A 21,631-nucleotide genomic window follows, 5' to 3' on the forward strand; every position below is an offset into this window, starting at 1 on the left:
CCCCAGGATCCCCCCCAAAGATGGAGGAGATTTGGGAAAAGGCGACTCCGTCAGGAGAAACAGGAAAGTCCCTGGATGTGTGGGGTTTCGTGGGACTCTGGGGACACCAGAACCTCCCCAGGACCCATCCCCAGCCAGCCCAGCCCGAGCCGAGCAGCCAAACTGGATTTATTCCCGCTCCACTGGAGCAGCAAAGGCTGAGCAGGGCACAGGAGCCCCCAAATCCTTGGGTTTCTCTCCCTGCTGCTGCTGGGAGGAGCCACAAATAACCCGGGAGGGAAGGGGGTGGGGAGCGGCTAATTAATGAGCCAATTAATCAGACATTTGGGATTCCAGGCTGGATTCAGGTGGGCATCCAGCTCCGGATCTGGGAGCGGGATCCTCTCCCTATCACAGATCCCGTTTTTCACACTTTTGGGGGTATTTTTTGGCATTTAATGTGACAAATAATTTATGCAGATGGTGGTGAGGGCAGGCAGGGAGGAGCAGCCACGGAGCAACAGATGGAGTGAAAGCATAAAATGCATAAAATAATAATAAAAATATTAAAAAAAATAAAAAAAAGCGGGGAAAAAAGGTGAGAGAAGGATATTTAGGATGCTGCCAGTCTCCATGTGGATTTAATTTCCATGTTACTTAAGTGTTGATGAGGCAGAGATGGATCCAAAACGGGTGGAAATTGAGTTTGCCCAGGTGAGAAACCCCAAGGATGAGTTAAGCCTGAGCAGGGTTTAACACAAACTCCTCCCTGTTGTTATCCTGGAGGGAATAATTCCCCCCAAATCCTTCCTTCCCTCTCAATTTGATGTCTTTTAATGTTTCATGGCATTCACAGATGGAGAAGCTGAGGCAGGGGATGCGATGTCCTGCTCCTCTCAGCGCTGCTTCTCCTCTCCTACACCCCAAAATCCATCCCCCGCCCCCCCCCAAATTCCTCACGCCCCCCCCCTCAGGGCGGTCACCCCCCCGTTCTCTGCCCCCCAGCTCCCCAGACCCCCCCCCAGTTCTGGGGGTGCCCCCAAGGACCCCACTTGTGCGAGGTGCCCCCGTCACCCACCAACCCTCAGCTCCCGTTCTGGTGCCCCCCGCTCCCACCTGCCCCCCCCCCCCAGAGCGTTCGTGTCCCCCCAGTTCTCCCCAGTTCCCCCCCAGACCCGGCGCCCCCCCCCGAGCTCCTCTGCCGCCCCCCCCCCACTCCGAACCGCCTGTGCCCCCCCAAATCCCGCTGGGTGTCTTTGCCCTCCCCGGGCAGGACCCCAAACCCGTCGCCCTATGTCTCCCGTCCTGCACCCCAAAGCGCACCCCCAAATCCCCCTGCCCCCCCCGATCCACCCCGGACCTCCCCCCCTTTCCCTGACCCGGGGCTCTCCCAGCCCCTCTTCCCTGCCCCCCCCCCCGCACGCTGGGGATCCCCCAGGGATGTCCCCAAAGCCGGGGTCGCCCCTGGCACCCCCCGATCCCCCCCAGTCCCCCTCGTCCCCTTCGCCCCCCCCCCCCAGTGCCTGCGCGGTTCTCCCCAGTTCCTCCCAGTTCTCCCCAGTTCTCTCCCCGGCCCCCCCCCGCTCCGAGCCCCTCTGCGCCCCCAAACCTGCCCTGACCTCCCTTTCCCCCCCAAATCCCGCTGCCCCCCCCCCTCTGTCCCCCGTTTTCCGCCGTTTTCTCCCCTCCCCGCCCCCCCCACCGCTCTTTATCATAAATATATAAATTATGCTAATTACGCCATTGCATATTCACCGCGCCGGGCCCGCCGCCCCCCGCCCGCCCCGGCCCCGCACTCACCGAGCCGGGGGTCGGGGGTCCGGGGGGGCCCCGGGGGGGGCCGGGGGGGGCCCGGGGGGGGTCCCCGCCGCTCGCGCCGCTCCCGCGATCGCCGCGGTCGCGACGGCGGCGGCGGCACAAAGGGGCGGGGGGCGGCGGCGGCGGAGCGGCCCCGGGGCCCCGCGGCGGGCCCGGGCCGGCGGCGGGAGCGGCGGGGGGCGGTCACGGGGGGCTCGGTGCCGCGGGGGTCCCGGGAGGGGAATCGCGGCGCTTCCCGGGGCTCCGGGGCTGCTGCGTCATGAACATAATTTATGCGCAGGCCGCTGCCGCAGGGCCGATCCCGCCCGCCGCCGCTGGGGGCGCTGCGAGCGCACCGCAGAGAGCCCGCGACCCCCCGGGACCCCCGGGAGAGGAACCCGGGACAGAGAGCCCGGGACAGAGAGCCCGGGACAGAGAGCCCGGGACCCCCGGGACCCCCGGGAGAGGAACCCGGGACAGAGAGCCCGAGACAGAGAGCCCGGGACCACCGGGACCCCCGGGAGAGGAACCCGGGACAGAGAGCCCGGGACAGAGAGCCCGGGACCCCCGGGAGAGGAACCCGGGAGAGGAACCCGGGACAGAGACCCCCGGGAGAGGAACCCGGGACAGAGAGCCCGGGACAGAGACCCCCGGGAGAGGAACCCGGGACAGAGAACCCGGGACAGAGACCCCCGGGAGAGGAACCCGGCACAGAGAACCCGGGACAGAGACCCCCGGGAGAGGAACCCGGGACAGAGAGCCCCGGGACCCCCGGGACCCCCCGGGAGAGGAACCCGGGACAGAGAGCCCGGGACAGAGAGCCCGGGACCCCCGGGAGAGGAACCCGGGACAGAGATCCCCGGGACAGAGAGCCCGAGACCCCCGGGACTCCCGGGAGAGGAACCCGGCACAGAGAGCCCGGGACAGAGAGCCCGGGACAGAGAGCCCGGCACAGAGACCCCCGGGAGAGGAACCCGGGACAGAGAACCCGGGACAGAGAGCCCCGGAGAGGAACTCGGGACAGAGAGCCCGCGACCCCCGGGACCCCCGGGAGAGGAACCTGGGACAGAGAGCCCGGGACCACCGGGACAGAGAGCCCGAGACCCCCGGGACCCCCGGGAGAGGAACCCAGGGAGAGAGACACCGGGAGAGGAACCCGGGACAGAGAGCCCGGGACCCCCGGGACAGAGACCCCCGGGAGAGGAACCCGGGACAGAGACACCGGGAGAGGAACCCGGGACAGAGACCCCCGGGAGAGGAACCCGGGACAGAGACACCGGGAGAGGAACCCGGGACAGAGACACCGGGAGAGGAACCCGGGACAGAGAGCCCAGAGACCCCCGGCACAGAGACCCTGGGATAGAGACCCCGGGACCCCCGGGGCAGAAACCCTCTACTGGGACAGAGACCCCCGGGACCCCCCTAGACACGCCCTGGAAACCCCCGAGCCAGACACCCCCGGGGCCAGAGAGACCCCCGGGGCCAGAGACCCCTCCGGGAACGCCCTAAAAGCCAGAGGGTCCCGAGATGTCCCAGGGCCGAAAGACCCCCCGAGCCAGGGACACCCCCAGAGCCCCCCCGGGGTCTAAGGCACCAGGGACACCCCCAGAACCAGAACCCCCCCGAAACCAGAGACCCCCGAGCTGCAGAGGCCTCCTCAGCCCTGGGACCCCCAAATTTAGAGACCCTCCCCGGCACCAGCACCACCTCCAGCCCCAAGACCCCCGAATCAGAGGTTCCCAGCCCAGAAACCCCAAACCCCGGAGTGCCAGGACCCCCAAAACCCCGGATCCCGCACCCAGGACCCCCCAAACCCCAGACCCCGGAGTGCCAGGACCCCCAAAACCCCGGATCCCGCACCCAGGACCCCCCAAACCCCAAACCCCGGAGTGCCAGGACCCCCAAAACCCCGGATCCCGCACCCAGGACCCCCAAACCCCAGACCCCGGAGTGCCAGGACCCCCAAAACCCCGGATCCCCCACCCAGGACCCCCCAAACCCCAGACCCCGGAGTGCCAGGACCCCCAAAACCCCGGATCCCCCACCCAGGACCCCCCAAACCCCAGACCGCCAATTCCAGACCCCCCAAAACCCCGGAGCCCCCAACCCCCGGAGTGTCAGGAACCCCCGAGACGAGAGGGGACAAAGGGGACAAGGGGGGGGAGAGGAGCAAATATTAATGACCCCACAGCCTCCTCATTAATAATCATTAATATTCATTAATATTCTAATTAGCCCAGGTGCACCTGTTATTGGCGGCCGCGGCCCAGTTCTGCCGGGTTCATTTGCATACGCGCTGCCGTGATTATGAATATTTAATACGAATCGTTAAATACCTACAGCTAGTTAAATCCCGGGCTCATTTGCATACATTTGCATAGAGCTAACAGTTTGCATGCGGGGAAAGGAAAACAGCTCGGGTGGGGGGGCGGATTTTAATTAACAAAGACTCGGCTGAGGGGGGGCCTTGGGGGCGGGGGGGGTGGAGGGAGGGGCGTCCCTAAACGGGTCTGGGGGTCCCTAAATGGGTCTGGGGGTCTTTAAATGGGTCTGGGGGTCCCTAAATGGGTCTGGGGGTCTTTAAATGTGTCTAGAGGTGTTTAAATGGGTCTGGGGGGTCCCTAAACGGGTCTGGGGGACTGGCGGGGGGGGGGAGAGGGGTCCCTAAGCGGGGTCTGGGGGGAAGAGGGAGGTCCTTAAATGGGTCTGGGGGTCCCTAAATGGGTTTGGGCTTCCCTAAATGGGTGTGGGGTCCCGGAACGGGTCTGGGGGGGGGTCCCTAAATGGGTCTGGTGGGGAGAGAGGGGTTTCTAAGCGGGGTCTGGGGATAGAGGGAGGTCGTTAAGCGGGTCTGGGGGTCCCTAACTGGGTCTGGGGGTAGAGGGGGTCTCTAAAGAGGGTCCGAAGGTCCGGAGGGTCTGCAGAGCAGAGGGGGGGGGGGGTCCCTACGTGGTTCTGGGGTCCCTCAGTGGAGTCTGGGGTCCCTAAGCGGGGTCGGGGGTCCCTAAAGAGGGCCCGAGGGTCCCGGGGGCCTGCAGAGTAGAGGAGAGGGGGGTCCCGGGGGGGGTCCCGGGGGGTCCCGGGGGGTTGGGTGGGGGTCCCGGGGGTCGGGTCGGGGTCCCGGGGGTGTCCCGGAGGTCGGGTGGGGGTCCCGGAGGGTCCCGGGGGGTCCCGGGGGGGGTCCCGAGGGTTGGGTTGGGGTCCCGGGGGGTCCCGGGGGTCGGGTGGGGGTCCCGGGGGGGTCCCGGGGGTCGGGTGGGGGTCCCGGAGGGGCCCGGGGGGTTGGGTTGGGTTGGGGTCCCGGGGGTCGGGTGGGGGTCCCGGGGGGTCCCGGGGGTCGGGTGGGGGTCCCGGGGCAGCTCCCCGGGCCGGGCCGCTCCCACTGCGAAGGCAAAAGCGATTTTTTATTTTTTTTCCCCATTTCTGCGCGTTCTGACGGGGCGGACCATTTCCCCCTCATGAATTATTCATGAGCAGGCGCACCCACACCCGGGGGCTCATTTGCATATTCATGCCGCAGCCGCTGCATTATTCATGAGCGGCTCGCTCGCCTTTGGGACGCGCGGGCGGAGCGGGGCGGGAGAATCCCCAAAGCCGGGAATTCGAGACTTTCGGCGCCGCTCCACAGCCGAGCGGGGCCCGGGGATTTCCGCGTCATCTGCGCGCACCTTCACACGTCACAAACATTTCATGCACCACACGTTCTCCTCTTTTATCACTATTTGTTGTTTTTTTAATATACATTACAATTGTGCTATGCATTGTGCATTTACATAAATATTTATTGGTATCTATTCATATTACACCAGGTATTTCTATATTAATGCATAATTATATTCTTTTTGTACTCATATATTCTATTAATTAATATAATGTTTTATTAATTTTTAATGTTTCATTTATTAATCCTTATTAATATTCATTCCTATATATTATACACGACTCTATTGCATCAATATTTTTAATATTATTGATTATATTTATATATTATTCCAGTATGTGTTATGTACCTCTAAAGGTTTTATGGGTGTTTTATAAGTACTTAATAAATATTAATTTTAACTGTACTGTGTATCAAATCCTAATGTTATGTTATTTAGATTAAATATATAGTTTAAAATATTATAGTATTATATTATATTATTATATTATTATATTATATATATTATATATATTATATATATAAAATATTAAATATTGAAATATTATATATATCTATATAATTTAAAATATGTATTTTAAATGAATAGAAGATGTAATATATAATAATATATTAATATAATATATATTTTTATATATATTATATATATATAATATATATAAAAATATATATAATATATATAAAATATATTTTTATATATATATAAAATATATATATAAAATATATATATATAAATATATATTAAAAAATATATAAAATATATATTTTGGGGCCCCCAGACCCTCTTTAGGGCCCCCGCCGTGACCCCGCCCCCATCGCGACCCTCCCTCCCCCCCCCCACCATTTCCCGCGGCCCCTTTAAGAGCGCGTGGCCCCGCCCCCGGCGCGATGACGTCACGACGTTCGCTTCCCGTCCCGCTTCCTGCCCCGTCCCTCACCCTCCCCCACGGGTCGCCCCCGCCTCCTCCTGCTGCCGCTCCTGCCCCCGCCGTGACCGCGGGAGCCGCCGCCGCCATGAACGGCAAAGGCAAGGCCGGGGCGGGGCCCTCGGTGCCTTTTACCGGAGCCCCGCCCCCAGCCGGCAGCGCCGCCCCGGGCGCGCGGCGCCTTTAAGGGCGCGTGAGGGCGCGGGCTGGGCCAGGCCCAGGGGGCGGGGCCAGGGGTTGCCATGGAGACGCGTGCTCAGCCTCGCTTTGACCCGGGAGGAGGGGCTGGGGCCGGGGTGGGGGAGATACCACGGGAGGGGGCGCGGGGGGGGTGTGAGGTTTTGGGGGGGGAGATACCACGGGAGGGGGCGCGGGGGGGGGGGGGTGAGGCTTTGGGGGGAGATACCACGAGAGGGGGCGCGGGGGGGTGTGAGGTTTGGGGGGGGGGATACCATGGGAGGGGGGGGTCTGGAGCCTTGTGGGGAGTGGGGGGCGATGCCGTGAGGGGGGCAGGGGGGTGCCGGCGCTGGGGGGACACTGAGGCCGGGCTGATGCCATGGGGGGGGCCGGCAGGGGCAGTGATGGCGCTGGGGGGGGGCGCGGGGGCGATGCCTTTTCCCGGCTGTCCCCCGGCCCTGCCTCCCGGCTCTCCTGACCCGATTCCCTCCCCCAGGGCCGTTCCCAGGCCAGCCCTTGCTGCCCGGCCCGGCCCCCCCCGGGTACCCCCAGACTCTGCCCCTGCCGCCCCCCCTACCTGGACCCTGCACCTGCGTACCCCGAGGTAGGTGGGGCACACCTGGGGCGTTTCCCTGGCACCCCTCGTGTCCATGGCCCAGGGGAGCCCCGGAGCTCACCTGGCTCCCTCGGACAGGGACCCTCCTTCCCGTAGCCCAGGTGACCCAAAACGCCCCGTTAGAGCCCAGGGGTGAATTTCCAGGTGACTCCCTGCTCCCGCAGGCAGGTGAGAGCGCCCCTGGGTGCTGGGCGCACACCTGGGTGGGGGATGGCACCTGGGTGACCTGGCTGACCCGGTGTTTTTGGGATGGCACCCGGGTGACCTCGCTGACCCGCTGTTTTTGGGGTGGCACCTGGGTGACCTTGCTGACCCGCTGTTTTTGGGGTGGCACCTGGGTGACCTCGCTGACCCGGTGTTTTTGGGGTGACACCTGGGTGACCTCGCTGACCCGGTGTTTTTGGGGTGACACCTGGGTGACCTCGCTGACCCGGTGTTTTTGGGGTGGCACCTGGGTGACCTCGCTGACCCGGTGTTTTTGGGATGGCACCTGGGTGACCTCGCTGACCCGGTGTTTTTGGGATGGCACCCGGGTGACCTCGCTGACCCGCTGTTTTTGGGATGGCACCCGGGTGACCTCGCTGACCTGGTGTTTTTGGGGTGGCACCTGGGTGACCTCGCTGACCCGCTGTTTTTGGGATGGCACCCGGGTGACCTCGCTGACCTGGTGTTTTTGGGGTGACACCTGGGTGACCTCGCTGACCCGCTGTTTTTGGGGTGACACCCGGGTGACCTCGCTGACCCGCTGTTTCTGCAGCTCTACCGTCTGAGCTTGGTGCCCCTGGGCGCTGCCGGCATCCCCGCCGTGTCCCCGGCGTTCCCAGGTGCGTCCCTGTACCTGCCCCTGGCCCCGCCGCCGCCCCTGGGGGCTCTGGGCTCCCCCGTGGCCTATTTCCCCCTGGGACAGGTGTACCCACCGGGGCCCACCGTGCTGCTGGACGGGGGCTTTGACACCGCGGCCAGGCTGGGCACGGGTGGCACCGCCAGCATCCCGGTGAGTGCGGGGCACCGGGCTGGGGTGGGACGGTCTGGGGCAGGTGGCACTGCCAGCACCCGCTGCAGGTGGAGCCGCAGAACTGGGGGATTTGGGTGGGGAGGGACCAGAAGATCACCTGGGCCAGGTGAGTCCCAGCCCCGGCCTTGGGCGCGGCCAGGTGGGCTCAGGGCTCACAGGTTCACAGCCGGGCTGGGCCTGGCTGCCGCTGCCCAAATCTGGCCTGGGGGGAGCAGGGCCAGGGGGGCCTTGGCCACCTGACCTCACCTGTCCCCACACCTGGGCCTGGCACTGCCTGCGAGGCTCCGGCTCACCTGGGCCCGCTCACCTGGGCCCGCTCACCTGGGCCCCTTGGCTCCCCTTTCCTGGAGCCTGAGACCTTCCTGCTCCCCTGGAATTCCCCCTGGAGCTTGGGGACAGCTGGAGAGCGTGTCCCCGTGTTCCAGCACAGGTGACAGGTGTCCTTTGGGTGGCAGCACAGGTGACAGGTGTCCCCGTGTTCCAGCACAGGTGACAGGTGTCCCCGGGGGGCAGCACAGGTGACAGGTGTCCCCCACCTGGCCCAGGTGCCAGAGGCCTCAGGGCTGGGCCAGGGCTCAGGACCCGTGTGCCACCCCCAGCCGCTGTCCCTCAGCAGGGCTTGGGGACGTTGCTGTGTCCCCAAAGCCCGCGGGGGCTTCAGGCCCACTCTGGGTGTGACACCGACCTCAGCTGTCCCCTATCGTGACAGTGACCTCTGCTATTCCCTGCTGTGACAGTGACTCAGCTGTCCCCTGTCGTGACAGTGACCTCTGCTGTCCCCTGCTGTGACAGTGACCTTGTGTCTCTCCTGTCACACAGCTTTGTCCCCGCTCCTGTCCTGACCTCGGCTGTCCCCTGTCATGATAGCGACCTCAGCTGTCCCCTGTCATGGCACTGACCTCGGCTGTCCCCTGTCGTGACAGTGACCTCTGCTGTCCCCTATCGTGACAGTGACTCAGCTGTCCCCTGTCGTGACAGTGACCTCGTGTCTCTCCTGTCACACAGCCTTGTCCCCGCTCCTGTCCTGACCTCGGCTGTCCCCTGTCGTGACAGTGACCTCTGCCGTCCCCTGTCGTGACAGTGACTCAGCTGTCCCCTGTCGTGACAGTGACCTGTCCCTCCGTTTGTGTCTTGCAGCCGCCGCCCGCCGGGTGCCCCCCGGGCGCCCCCCCGGTGCCCGTCCCGCCCGGAGCCGCCGTCCTGCTGCCCCCGCGCAAGGGGGGCTTCCTGGGGGGGGCTGGGGGCGGCTTCAGCCTCTGGTGAGGGGGGGGGCGGGTTTGGGGGACCCCCGCCCGTCAGCACCCCCCCCCCCCCCAGGTGCCTGCGGGCCGGGGGGGGACGCCCACCCCCGCAGGTGACACGAGTGGTGACAGGGGAGGGGTTGGGTCAGCCGGGGGGGGGGTCCCGGGGGGTTCATTCACAAATGGGGGTGAGCTCAGCCCCGCCCCTTCCTCATTTACACGCAGCTCTAATTAATTAATGGCCTAATTGTGCCCTGGGGAGGGGTTTCCATCCCTTTGCTGGGCCTGTCCGGGTTTCCCCTCTTTTTGGGAAAGGTGGATTTAGGGTAGAAAACAGACAACATCTCCTCCCCAGAGGCAAAATTCCCTCCCCAGAGGCAAAAATTCCCTTCCCGGCGGTGGGAAGGACACCTGGGCCCTTCCTGGCCTCACTCCAGGTGCCCCCTCACCCTCTCCCCCCTTTCTCCTCCACAAACCTCTGTCCCGGGATTTTTTTTAGCCCACTCCGAGTAATCTTGGGTTGTTTGCACTTCAGCTCTAATCAAAGCCATGACTGGTGCCAGGGCCGCGCTGCAGCTCCCGTGGGATCCTCCCATTCCAGCTAGGACCAGGTTTAATTGACGCTTAATTAGCAAACGCTTGATTTTAACTCAGACCTGGTGTTTTCGCACCCGAATCCCTTAAATCCGAGAGGCTGTTTCCATCTGTCCCGGGCGTGGGGACTGTCAGTGAGCACACAAATCCCTTGGGTTCCCTCCTGAGGCTCGGGGTGGTTTGGGGTTATCAGTGAGGTGTTCATCGGTGGGTTTAGCAGGAGTTTAATGAGTGGGGTGTTTGTAGGTGGATTTTTATGAATGGGGTGCTTGGCAATGGGTTGTAAATGGGTTTTTCGATGTGTTTATCAGCGACTCATGCCTGCATCGATAACCAAACCTCCACAAGCTCGGCAGGAACGCTGCAGGGATGCTCAGTCGGGTGTTTCTTTTCTTTTTGGTTGTTACTTGATGAAGAAAGAGCTCAGATTCGACTCTATTTTATCTTAATATTTCACTTTAATCTGAATCTGTGTTCTCTGTGTGTGTGTGTGTGACCATCCCTGACTGTTCCCGAGCTCGGCTCTCGGACTCTCTGTGCTGCACTGAACTTGTGGAGTTTTTATACTAAAAACCAAAAATAAAATAAAGATTATTTTGAAAATTTAAATGAAGTAACAAATTTCTGTTGGGCCTCTGAGAACCCCTTTGGCTGCTGCCAGCCAGGGGTTTCCTCACTTCTTTCCTTTTTCCTGCTGCATTGGGAACTTCCTCTTACTATTTTTTGGGGGGTATTTGGGGTTTTTCCTACCCTCGGGCACCCACATATTCCTGCCATGGTTGGCTTCATAAATTAAGGGAAAAAAACCAAACAAAATCAGCCTGTAGACCCTCAGCTTTAGGCAGAACCCCAGCTCCAGGGAATTTAGGGAGATCACAAGCTCCAGGATATTTCGGCAGAACCTCAACCCCAGGGAATTTAGGCAGGTTTCCAATTTAGGCGGATCCCTAAATCCAGGGAATTTAGACAGAACCCCAAAGCCAGGAAATTCAGGTGGAGCCCCAGCTCCAGGGAATTTAGGCACATTCCCAACTTAGGAAGATCCCCCGCCTCCAAGAAATTTCAGCAGACCCTCAGCTCCGGGATATTTCTGTGGGTGCCCAACTCCAGGAAATTTGGGCAGATCCCTGATGCCAGGGAATTCAGGCAGCATCCTAACTCCTGAAAGCTTACGTAGGCCCCCATCTCCGGGGAATTCCGGGACCCGTGTGGATCCCAGGCGCGTCCTTAGATAAAATATTCCTCCTTCTCCTTGGCCGGAGGCTCCTCCCGCGGGGCCGCGTCCGGCTCCGGCTGCTCGTAGGTGCGGTAGGAGCCCTGGTTCCGGTACAGGTAAATCCCGATCACCACCAGCACCGTCAGCAAGGTGAGGAACACCAGGGTGATCACCACTGCGGGGCAAGCACAGGGGTCACAGGGGCAGCCCCGAGCGCCGGCAGCGGCCCCGGGGCCCGGCGGGAGCCGCGGCCTCACCTGCGATCACGGCGGTGTCGGCGTCCTCATGGCCGGGGGGCGTGGGAGCCTTCCTCAGGTACGGGGTCGTCAGGTCTTCCTCGGGACAGGGAGAGAGGGAGGTGAGCGAGGGCCGGAGGCGGGTGGAGAACGTGGGAAGAGGCCGGGGAAGCGGCTCCAGGGGCTCACCTGAGCTCAGGTGGGGCTGATCTCCCTCCATCGCATCGGCTCCTTCCAGGGGAAGGTTTGGGGTCCTTCAGAGCTGCCAAAAATAGCGATAAAAGCGGTGAATTCCCACTCAGTGCCCCATCACCTGTGCTCAGGTGGGGCTGAGATCCCTCCTTCCAGTGGCTCCTTCCAGGTGAGGCTCCGGGTTCCTTCAGAGCTGCCAAAAATAGGGATGAAAGTAGTGATTTCCCACAAACCGCCCCGAAAGGCTCCGCCGGGGTGGGGGTGCAGCACCAGTAACGCACTGGTGTTACTGGGGCGGGGAAGAACCAGCCCCTGACTGGATTCACTCCCACATTTGGAGAGCTGCAAAGCGCCTGAAAGTCCTTGAAAACGCCCCAAATCCGGGGCCGGAGGTCGGTGTCGCAGCCGGGACGCGGCATTGCCCGACCCACCTTGGCTGTGCCCGACGGGGACCCCCGGGGCCCCCAAAGTGTCCCGGCGGCGGCTCCGGCGCTCGGGAGGCTCCGGGGCGCGGGGATTCCGTGACTCAGCGCGGTCGGGAGCGAATCAAATCCCATTTGTTTGGGGTTTTTAAAAAAAGAGGAAATCGAGCGGCGGGAGCGGGGCAGGAGCGGGGCGGGGCCACGGCCGGGCCGGGAGCGGGAATTGGGGCTGGGGGAGCCGGGAATTGGGGCTGGGGGAGCCCCGGGAATTGGGGCTGGGGGAGCCGGGAATTGGGGCTGGGGGAGCCCCGGGAATTGGGGCTGGGGGAGCCGGGAATTGGGGCTGGGGGAGCCCCGGGAATTGGGGCTGGGGGAGCCGGGAATTGGGGCTGGGGGAGCCCCGGGAATTGGGGCTGGGGGAGCCGGGAATTGGGGCTGGGGGGGATCCGGGAATTGGGGCTGGGGGAGCCCCGGGAATTGGGACTGGGGGGGAGCCGGGAATTGGGGCTGGGGGAGCCCCGGGAATTGGGACTGGGGGGGAGCCGGGAATTGGGGCTGGGGGAGCCCCGGGAATTGGGACTGGGGGGGAGCCGGGAATTGGGGCTGGGGGAGCCCCGGGAATTGGGGCTGGGGGAGCCGGGAATTGGGGTTGGGGGAGCCCCGGGAATTGGGGCTGGGGGAGCCGGGAATTGGAGCTGGGGGCCCCGGGAATTGGGGCAGTGACAGGGGGACAGGGAGGGGCGGGGACCCCCAGCAGGCAGTGCTCGGCTCGGGCTAGCAGCAGCCACCCGCTGGTTAAACTCAGTTTTACTTTAAATCCAGCTTTGCTTTAAACCTGGTTTTGCTTTAAACCCAGCATTGCTTGAAACCAAACTCTGCTTTAATCCCAACTTTGTTTTAAGCCCGATTTTGCTCTAAACCCAGCTTTGCATTAAAACCAATCTTATTTCCAGCACAATTTTGCTTTAAGCTTGATTTTACTTTAGTCCAGTTCTATGTCAAACCCAGATTTTCATTAAACTTAGTTTTGCTTTAAACCCAACTTCACTTTAAGTCCAGCTTTTCTTTAAACCCAGCTTTGAATTAAACCTGATTTTTCCTTTAAACCGAGTTTGCTTTAGACATGATTTTGCTTTAAGCACAGATTTGCATTACGTCCAGAATTGCTTTAATCCCAGCTTTGTTTTAAACTCGGTGTTGCTTTAAATCCAACTATGAATTAACCCAGGTTTTGCTTTAAACAGTTTTGTTTGAAATCCAGTTTTGCTTTAACCCAGCCCTTCATTAAACCCAGCTTTGCTGTGAAGCTCTCCCGGCTCTGGGCCTTTCCCAAAGCCAACCACGACCTTCCCATGGAGCAGCTGCTGCTCCCGGGCGGCTTCAGAGCAAAACTGGGTCTCATTTCCCCAAAAGAGACTGGGATTTAAGAGAAGAGGAGGAAAAGGCGCCGCTGGGTGGAACGGGAGCCTTGGGGAAGGTTTCTTGGGAAGAGTCTGGCATTGCCAGTGAGGAACACAAACCAGTTCTGTGCCCCAGCACCAAAAAACCGCAATCCTGGGACCCACAGCGCCTGAGAACTGGAATGCTGGGACCCACCAAAGCTTCAGCCCGAGTTTTGTCTGAGGGGAAGGTTTGATTTCCATCAAGCCGTCCGTGGTCATGGAAGTGCAGCTCCTCCTGCTCTCTCCCGGGCCAGGGATGCTCCCATGGATCCCCTCCCTGCTCCCGCCTTGGCACCGTGGGAAGGAACTCACCAAGCCCAGCGGGAAGGCTCCGGTGCTTCCCAGCACGGAAACCCTCGGGATTTCTGGCACTGCCAGACCCGGAGCCAGGCCGGAAGAGGGGGGCTGGCAGCGGGAGTGAATCATCCCCAGCCCGCTGCATCCCGACGGATTTCCACGTGTTATTAAAGCAGGGTTGTGAAAAACCCTCATCTTCCTCATTCCTGCGCTCCGGCCGAGCGGCTCCAGAGCCGTTCCCAAGGGAAACGCTGCCCTGCTCGGCTGCTCCGATCCCAAAATCTCCTTCCAGGAGCACCGGGGATGCAGCCCCCCATTCCCATTCCCACTCCCGTGCCCGTTCCCGGTGCCTGGAGGAGCAAACCAACCCCGCAGCGATTTGCCAGGGGTGCTTGGCAGTGCCTTTACAGCCCCTCCATTCCCATCCCGCTTCCATTCCCATTCCCGATGGAGGATGGGATCACCAAATCATCCCCCCAGGCTTCTTTGGGGGCGCTCCGCAGCCCCTTTACAGCCCCTCCTTGCCCTCCCCAGCGGGTGGAGGGCGGGATTTGCTGCTCGCCCTCGTGTCTTCACCTTGGGATGATCCCCTGGGACCAGCACTTTGCTCCCCCTGTTTCCCCCTCAGCTTTCCTGCCGGATTTCCTGCTTTCAGCCTCTCCCTGTGGCAGGATCCGGCCTTTTCCTCCCCTCCCACCCCAAATCCAGCTGGAAAATGCCCGGCCGAGCCCCGACATTCCGGCTTCACCCCAGACCAGCCGCACACCCCGTCCCTCACTGCAGGGCTCCGGTGCCGCCGTGTCCAGATCCCTGTGCCTGGGCTTTTGCGTAGCCCCCCCGGGGGTCGGGAATTTCGGGGGGGCCATCCCGGGGTCCAGGTCCCACCCCTGCAGCTCTTACCTGCCGGCACCATGTGCGGCTCCAGGTGAAGGCGTTGCCCAGGTGAAGGCGTTGCCCTTTCCCTACCTCACCTTTCCAGTTCGGCTGGAATGAGGATCAACCCCCCCGGAACCCTCCCCCGTTAACCCCTCGCTGGCTGCGGGGCAAGCCCATCATCCCGGAGACTGGGAATGGGGCTTTCTGCGGGAATGGGGGAGTTCTGGATCACGGGAGGGGAAAAAACGGTGTGTTTTGGGTTTTTTTGGCATGACAGCACATTTTCCGGGAGCTGGTGGAACAGGCTCGACGCCTTTTCCCCGAGTCACGGGGTTTGGAGCGGGGGGGGAGAGTGACAACCCCCAACCTCCCCCTCTCACACTCCTCAGCCACCCCAAATCCGCCGGTGGGGATCCCCCCCGGACCCCTCCGCAATCCCAGATGGAGATTTGGGATTTTGCCACCTTTTCCATCTTTATTTCGGACGGGATGGGGGCTGGGAAATACTTTCTGGGGAATGAATTTGGGGAAGACGCCGCATTTCCCGTGGGTTCACAGGGTGCTGAGAGACTCGGCGGGATCCTGGGGGGGGTCTGCAGCACCCGAGGGGTCCCGGCTCGTGTGCTGGCTCGTGTCCTGCTCCGGCGTCCCGGAACAGCCCTGGGAGAGACACGGGGGTGACACTGGCACCTCGTGATTCCGTTAAATCCCCCCCAAAAGGGACCGAGCCCCCTGCCCGTTGCACCCGCCTGGGTTGGGGATCCAGGGCGGCACCGGCCGTTCCCGGGGCCTGGCGCCGCGGGGAGGGGCAGGTCCGGCCCCACCTGCGGCAGAAGGTGTCCCATGGGGTGGCTTTGTCCCCCGGGCCGGCCCCGTGTCCCCACATCCCGCCCGGCTGTCCCCCAGCCAGGAACCCCCCCTGTGCGCGCTCCTCGCTGCCGCCCCCGGCTCTCCCAGAACTTTCCCACCTGAGTTTTGCGCACCTCCGGCTCGCCATCCGCCGCCTCCGCGCTGTCCTCGCTGTCACCGCGCTGTCCCCGCTCGCCGCCGAGCTGGCACGGCTCCCGGGGACACGCCGGTGCCGCCGCCGCGGGACCGAGGACGCGGCCGGGGGCAGCTGCGGCGGGGGACGGCGGCACCGCGGGCCGTGCCCGGCCCTCGGCGCTGTCCGCGCCGTCCCCCGCCCTGTCCGCGGCTTTCCCCGGCTCTGGTGACGAGGTGCCAGCGGCCTGGGCAATGGCCTCGGATAAAATCAGTGACGCCAGGGAGGTGGCGATGCCCTCGGCCCCCCCCCCGCGCCCCGCTGTCACCCCCCGGCTCCGCGGCTGTCGCCGATGGCTCCTGACCAGGGCACAGAGAGTCGGGGTTGGGGCCGGGCTCCGGGGTCTCCTCGCTGGACACCGACCCCGTCACCGATGTCGCCTGCTCCGGGGGCTCGTTGTCGTGGCCGGGGCCGGGCTCCGGGGTCTCCTCGCTGGACACCGACTCCGTGTCCAGGGAGGCCCCGCTGGCGGGCGAAGCCGGGGGGGGCCCGGGGGAAACAGCGCCCAGCTCCGCGTTGGTGGCGGCGCTGCCCCCGCCGGGGGACTCCGGTGTCGCCTCCGCGTCCACCACGGGCGCCTTGTCCGGGCAGGGGAACACGGCCGGGGGGCTCACGGGCGCGGAGATGACCAGAGAGCGGCGGTTGCTGGGAGGGGGGGACAGAGGGGTTCAGCTTGGGGTGTCCCCGAGCATCCTTGGGGTGTCACCGTCCCAAGCTGCAGGCGACGCTTCCCCATCCAGCAGGACCCCGACAACTCCCCAGGCCCACCAAAAGCACCTTCAGCCCATCTTCGGCAGGCGCCCGCCCGCCCCGGGACTTTGGGACATCACATCTGTGGGGGCTGGGGGGGCGAATTGTCCCCTCTACCTCCGCCGCGCCCTCTTCTCCCCCGGGTGTTACCTGGGGACACCTTTGATGATGAACACCTTGCTCGAGTGCTGCTTCTCCAGTTTGCTCATCACCTCGTACAGGTCCCGGTTGAGCTGGGGAGGGGGGACACAGACACACTTCAGGGGGTCCCCCAGGTACCCCCATCCACCCGGGGGTTCAGCAGGGCCCCCAACACCTGGGGACAGCCCGAACACCCTCGGGCTGCTCTGAATGAATGAATGAAATGAAGAGCAAGGACTCTGGAGGGGCGGGGAGCAGCACCAGTGTAGCCTCCTGGGGACACCTGGGGACACCTGGGGCTACCGGGGGGTGGGGGAGGTGTTTTGGGGTGCCTTCCCCACCTTGCTCATCTCCTTGTAGAAGACGTCGCGGAGGTTGGAGATGTTCTGGAACACGGTGATGTAACAGGCGATGCGGCTGCGGGGGACAGGGAGGGGTCTGGGGGTGCCCCACGATGTCCCATGGAGGGGACAGGGAGGGGTCTGGGGGTGCCCCACGATGTCCCACGGAAGGGACAGGGAGGGGTCTGGGGGTGCCCCACGATGTCCCACGGAGGGGACAGGGAGGGGTCTGGGGGTGCTCAGGCACCTCCCACCCGCTGAGTCCCCAGCTCCGTGGGCCCCGCGCGGAAGGGGAATGTCCCTCTCAGGGCCACCCCATGGAGCTGCCACCTCCCAGTGTCACGGGCCCCCGTGGCTGATGGCCCCGAGGACCCCCGATGTGTCCCTAGGGTGGACTTTGAGGAGAGACCCACGCAAGTCCTTCCCTGCATGGGGGGACCTCACCCACCCGATGGCACCCATGCCCAGCCCGTGTCCCCCAGCCCCACGATGTCCCCCCGCCCCTGCCGTGTCCCCCAGTCCCACAATGTCCCCCAGCCCCACGATGTCCCCCAGCATCACAATGTCCCCCAGCCCCCTGGTCCTTGATGTCCCCAAGCCCGTGTGGTGTCTCCCAGCCCGATGACATCCCGAGCCTGACAAGCCCCACGGCGACCTCCAGCCCCACGATGTCCCCAAATCCCTGCAGTGTCCCTCAGCCCCCTGCATGTCCCCGAGCCCCCGCGGTGTCCCCAAGCCCGTGGCAGCCCCGTACCTGCCGTACAGGACCGGCAGCTCCTCCCGCAGCTCCCTGTTCAGGTCCTCAAACACCGCCTGGGCTTTATTGAACTCCTCCTCGGCCTGCGGGGAGGGACGGGGGGGCCGTGGCTTTGTCCCCACGGCCGGGGGACTGTCCCCACACGGGGGCTGCGCCGGGGCGTCCCGGGAGTCCCAACCTTGGCGATTTTGGCCTCGTCCTTTTTCTTGGCGTTCTGCAGAGCCTCCAGGTGGTGCCGGGCGCTGTCGTAGTCCACGAGCTTTCGGCCGCGCTTGGCGATGCGCTCCTGGGAGGGGGGGACAGGTGAGCCAGGACCGCCCCCCCCCCGTGCTCCCGCTGCCCCCAGCCCCGCCAGACCGCGCAGGGGGCACCTTAAAATCCCCGAACTGAGCCAGGTAATTCTCCATGAGCCGCAGGGCTTGGTCGGCCAGCTTCGTCTCGTAGTCATCCCACAGGAGGTCGTTGCTCTGGGGGGACAGGGACAGGGACAGCAGTGACACCCGGCACCCTCCAGCCCCCCCAGGCTTCAAGGGGACCCCTGGGGACGCCCAGGGCTCACGTCGGCGATGGCCCGGAGCTCCTCGTGCCCGTCCCACTCAGGGCTGTAAATCTCCTGCAGCGTCTCGGCCACTCTGCGGGAGCTCTCGTGCATCACTGGGGACACAGACACCCGGCACGGTCACTGTCACTGTCACTGTCATTGTCACTGTCACTGTCATTGTCATTGTAATTGTCACTGCCACTGTCACTGTCACTGTCATTGTCATTGTAATTGTCACTGTCACTGTCACTGTCACTGTCACTGTCATTGTCATTGTCACTGTCACTGTCATTGTAATTGTCACTGTCATTGTCATTGTCACTGTCACTGTCATTGTCACTGTCACTGTCATTGTCACTGCCACTGTCACTGTCACTGTCACTGCCACTGTCATTGTCACTGTCATTGTCATTGTCATTGTCACTGTCACTGTCATTGTCACTGTCATTGTAATTGTCATTGTCATTGTCATTGTCATTGTCATTGTAATTGTCACTGTCACTGTCACTGTCATTGTCACTGTCACTGTCACTGTCATTGTCATTGTAATTGTAATTGTCACTGTCACTGTCATTGTCACTGTCACTGTCATTGTAATTGTCACTGTCATTGTCATTGTCACTGTCATTATCATTGTCATTATCATTATCATTATCATTGTCATTATCATTGTCACTGTCATTGTCATTGTCACTGTCATTGTCATTGTCATTATCATTATCATGATTATGATCATTTATTCCTGATCGTTATTGATTTATTCGCTGCTGTCTGTTGTTGTTTATTAGCCCAGGTGTGTTATTTTCAATTATTTATTCTCTCTATTATCCCATATATAGCACATACGTCCAATAGATAACAGATGTATTATCTGTTTTGCTATTTAATATATTATATATTATATATCCTCTATGTATTTATTATCTATTATCCCACATGCAGTATTTATATTATTATTTTATCTATAATATATATTTAATATATATTATTTTCATATCTTCATTATCTCTCTATTATTTTTATCTCTATTATCCCGTATGTATTTCATACATAGTGCGATATAAAAATATATATTGCATATGTCATATATGTAAGATATATAATATATATCTCATATATTATATATTATATATAATAATAATAATAATAATTATTATTATTATATATAATATATAATGTATGATATTATTATACGAATTAATAATAATAATAATAATAATAATAATTATTATTTTTAAGATTACAATATATTTATTGTATACAATAATTTATTTTTAAGATTACAATATATTTATTCCATTTTTTTTATTTTTATCTATTCTTTCTTTTGACTTAATACCGACTTTTTATTAACAATCTATTTCTTATAAGCACGGTTGATTTCCTCTGCTATTCCTCATTTATGATCCTGGCTCCGCCCCGCGTCCCTCCCCGTTCCCGGGTTTCCCTGGGACATTCCGGGCCGGTTCCGCACCTCTCACGGCTCCCACGAACCCCTTGAGGTCCTTGTAGAGTTTGTGACCCTCGTTCTGCAAAACACGGCGGCGAGGGGGGGGTCAGGGACCCCCGGGGGGGGTCGGGGTGTCCCCATTGGTGTCCCCGGTGTCCCCCTGTCACCTGCTGCAGCTGGAAGTTGTAGGCGCTCTGCTCGAACTGCTCGTCTTTGGTTTCCACCGCTTTGCCCAATTTTTGCAAAACCTGTGATGGAGAGAGAGGGGGAAGAGCCCCCCACCGCACCCCGAGGTCACCGGGCTGTGCCCCCCGGGCCCCCCAAAACCCCCCTGAGGGGCTGCCGAGGGTCCGGCAGGGCAGGATTTGTGTGGAAATGCAAAATTTCACTCGGTGCTTTTATTTTTTTTCAGGAAAATGGTGAATTTTTGGGTGCAAATTTACCTCCCACCCCAAAGCTTGTGGGTGCAGTCCTGTGCACCCCAAAACACCCTGAGCTCCAGCTGTGGGGCACAGGGGACACCATGAGGAGGATGAGGAGGGTCTGAGGCTGAAGGAGAGCTGAGAGGCTGCGCTGGGTGGGGGAGATTTGGGGTGTCCAGGCTGAGCCTCATGGGAAGAGGCTGAGTCTGGACCGGGGCAGCTTTGGGGTGTCCAGGAAGAGATGGAACTCCCCTGGGAAGAGGCTGGGGCCAGGCATGAAGGAGTTTTGGGGGGCCCAGGAAGAGGGCGACCCTCTGGAAAATGACTGAAGCCTGATGGGGGGAAATTCAAGGTGTCCAGGAAGAGGCTGAACCCCCCAGGAGAGGCTGGGGCCAGGCAGGAGGGACTTTTTGGGTGTCCCCAAACAGCTTGACCCCCACAGGAAGAGGCCAGGGCTGGGAGCAGGGAGCTTTGAGTGTCCAGGAAGAGGCTGGGGCTGGGTCAGAGGGAGATTTGGGACATCCAGGAAGAGGTTGGGCCCCCTGGGACGAGGCCAGGACCGGCTGGGAGGGAGATTTGCTGTGTGCAGGAAGCAGCCAGAGCCTGGCCCGGGATGAGTGAGCCGTGGGAAAGCCAAATTTAGCACCAAGCCCCGGCCAGGAAGCCCGGGAGGGTTTGAAAGGGGATTTTGTGTCACCCCCAAAACTGGAGTCACAGCTACTTCTTCGGGGGGGATGAAAGGACAGAGGCCCCCCCAAAGTGCCCCAAAGCAGCTGAGAATTGTCCCGCTCGTGCCGCTTCCGCAGCCCTTCCCCCTCGCTTCCCGTGGGCCCCTGCTGCTCTCACCGACATGCCTGGGACCACCGGCCACGCTGGGTCCTGCTGGGCACCCTCGGTGCCAGCCGGCCCAGGGACCCTGTGCCACCACCCCGCAGCCCCCCATAACCTCTGCGAGGTGCTTTGGCTGGAAAACCCCGCACCATTAGAGAAGCCAGAGTATCTTGGGGAGCTTTGGGAGGTGCCATCCTCCAAAGCCTTGGAGCAACGACGACATTGACCCAGAAACCCCCAAACTCCCACCCTGGGAGCACCCAAAGGTGCTGAGCTGTGCCAGCCGTTTGGGCCACCCTGGGAGCACTGTGGTGGGAAAGAAGGACAAATCCAGTCAAAGCTGGGATTTGGGGGTGGCTGGCACCTCCGTACCTTCTCCTGGGCGCGGCTGAAGTGCTTCTGGACCTGCCTGGCGAAGAGCCCGGCGCTGCCGCTCCTGCCCTCGGCCATGGCCCCGGCCCGGCCCCGCCCGCGGCCCCGCGGCTGCCGTTGGAGGGTTTTGGTGGAGGAAGTTGGAGGCGAGGCCAGGCAGCATCCGCTGCGCACCCCGGAACCCCCAGAACCCCCAAAAGGCTCTCCTGGAGCAGGGCCAGGCCACAGGGCTGGGGGGCCATGGAGGATCCAGCGCTGGGAGGGACCCGCAAGGGTCATCGAGGCAGCTCCTGGCCC

The 21,631-nt window shown here is 61.1% G+C and overlaps 3 protein-coding genes across 5 annotated transcripts; 1 reads left to right on the forward strand and 2 right to left on the reverse strand.

Moving 5' to 3' along the window:
- Positions 1–6,354: 6,354 nt before the first annotated feature.
- Positions 6,355–10,615, forward strand: DAZAP2 (DAZ associated protein 2). Its single transcript, XM_054002020.1, has 5 exons — positions 6,355–6,659; positions 7,037–7,144; positions 7,914–8,150; positions 9,309–9,430; positions 10,318–10,615. Exons 1-5 carry the CDS (start codon positions 6,606–6,608, stop codon positions 10,337–10,339), a joined length of 543 nt encoding a protein of 180 aa, XP_053857995.1. The 5' UTR covers positions 6,355–6,605; the 3' UTR covers positions 10,340–10,615.
- A 16-nt stretch (positions 10,616–10,631) lies between these two features.
- On the reverse strand, positions 10,632–14,752 carry SMAGP (small cell adhesion glycoprotein). 2 transcript variants are annotated; one of them, XM_054002024.1, is made up of 4 exons: positions 14,712–14,752; positions 11,648–11,720; positions 11,480–11,554; positions 10,632–11,397 (listed from the first exon to the last, which is right to left on the reverse strand). In XM_054002024.1, the coding sequence occupies exons 2-4, from the start codon at positions 11,676–11,678 to the stop codon at positions 11,234–11,236; spliced, it is 270 nt and encodes an 89-aa protein (XP_053857999.1). In that variant the 5' UTR covers positions 11,679–11,720; positions 14,712–14,752; the 3' UTR covers positions 10,632–11,233. The 2 variants fall into 2 exon arrangements, with proteins under 2 accessions (XP_053857999.1, XP_053857998.1); XM_054002023.1 differs by lacking the exon at positions 14,712–14,752 and adding an exon at positions 12,082–12,141.
- Positions 14,753–15,157: 405 nt separating this feature from the next.
- BIN2 (bridging integrator 2) lies at positions 15,158–21,417 on the reverse strand. 2 transcript variants are annotated; one of them, XM_054002016.1, is made up of 12 exons: positions 21,335–21,417; positions 19,877–19,957; positions 19,734–19,788; positions 18,278–18,372; positions 18,090–18,185; positions 17,897–18,004; positions 17,716–17,801; positions 16,962–17,037; positions 16,630–16,712; positions 16,101–16,374; positions 15,671–16,012; positions 15,158–15,347 (listed from the first exon to the last, which is right to left on the reverse strand). In XM_054002016.1, the coding sequence occupies exons 1-12, from the start codon at positions 21,410–21,412 to the stop codon at positions 15,240–15,242; spliced, it is 1,482 nt and encodes a 493-aa protein (XP_053857991.1). In that variant the 5' UTR covers positions 21,413–21,417; the 3' UTR covers positions 15,158–15,239. The 2 variants fall into 2 exon arrangements, 1 of the variants encoding a protein (XP_053857991.1); XR_008441019.1 differs by having other exon boundaries at positions 15,267–15,347; positions 15,656–16,374.
- Between the last annotated feature and the right edge of the window lie 214 nt (positions 21,418–21,631).

Source organism: Vidua macroura, chromosome 34 (genome assembly GCF_024509145.1).
Source record: "Vidua macroura isolate BioBank_ID:100142 chromosome 34, ASM2450914v1, whole genome shotgun sequence".
NCBI classification, from domain to species: Eukaryota; Metazoa; Chordata; class Aves; order Passeriformes; family Viduidae; genus Vidua; species Vidua macroura.

Coding starts and splice junctions, on each gene's coding strand:
- BIN2 (XM_054002016.1), bottom strand. CDS start 21,412: ATGGCCGAGGGCAGGAGCGGCAGCGCCGGGCTCTTCGCCAGGCAGGTC. Junction 18,186..18,277: donor AGCTCCGGGCCATCGCCGAC/GTGAGCCCTGGG, acceptor CTGTCCCCCCAG/AGCAACGACCTCCTGTGGGA. Junction 16,375..16,629: donor ATCATCAAAGGTGTCCCCAG/GTAACACCCGGG, acceptor CCCCCCTCCCAG/CAACCGCCGCTCTCTGGTCA.
- SMAGP (XM_054002024.1), bottom strand. CDS start 11,678: ATGGAGGGAGATCAGCCCCACCTGAGCTCAG. Junction 11,555..11,647: donor TCAGCCCCACCTGAGCTCAG/GTGAGCCCCTGG, acceptor GTCCCGAGGAAG/ACCTGACGACCCCGTACCTG. Junction 11,398..11,479: donor CGACACCGCCGTGATCGCAG/GTGAGGCCGCGG, acceptor CTTGCCCCGCAG/TGGTGATCACCCTGGTGTTC.
- DAZAP2 (XM_054002020.1), top strand. CDS start 6,606: ATGGAGACGCGTGCTCAGCCTCGCTTTGACCCGGGAGGAGGGGCTGGG. Junction 6,660..7,036: donor GAGGAGGGGCTGGGGCCGGG/GTGGGGGAGATA, acceptor TCCCTCCCCCAG/GGCCGTTCCCAGGCCAGCCC. Junction 7,145..7,913: donor CTGCACCTGCGTACCCCGAG/GTAGGTGGGGCA, acceptor CTGTTTCTGCAG/CTCTACCGTCTGAGCTTGGT.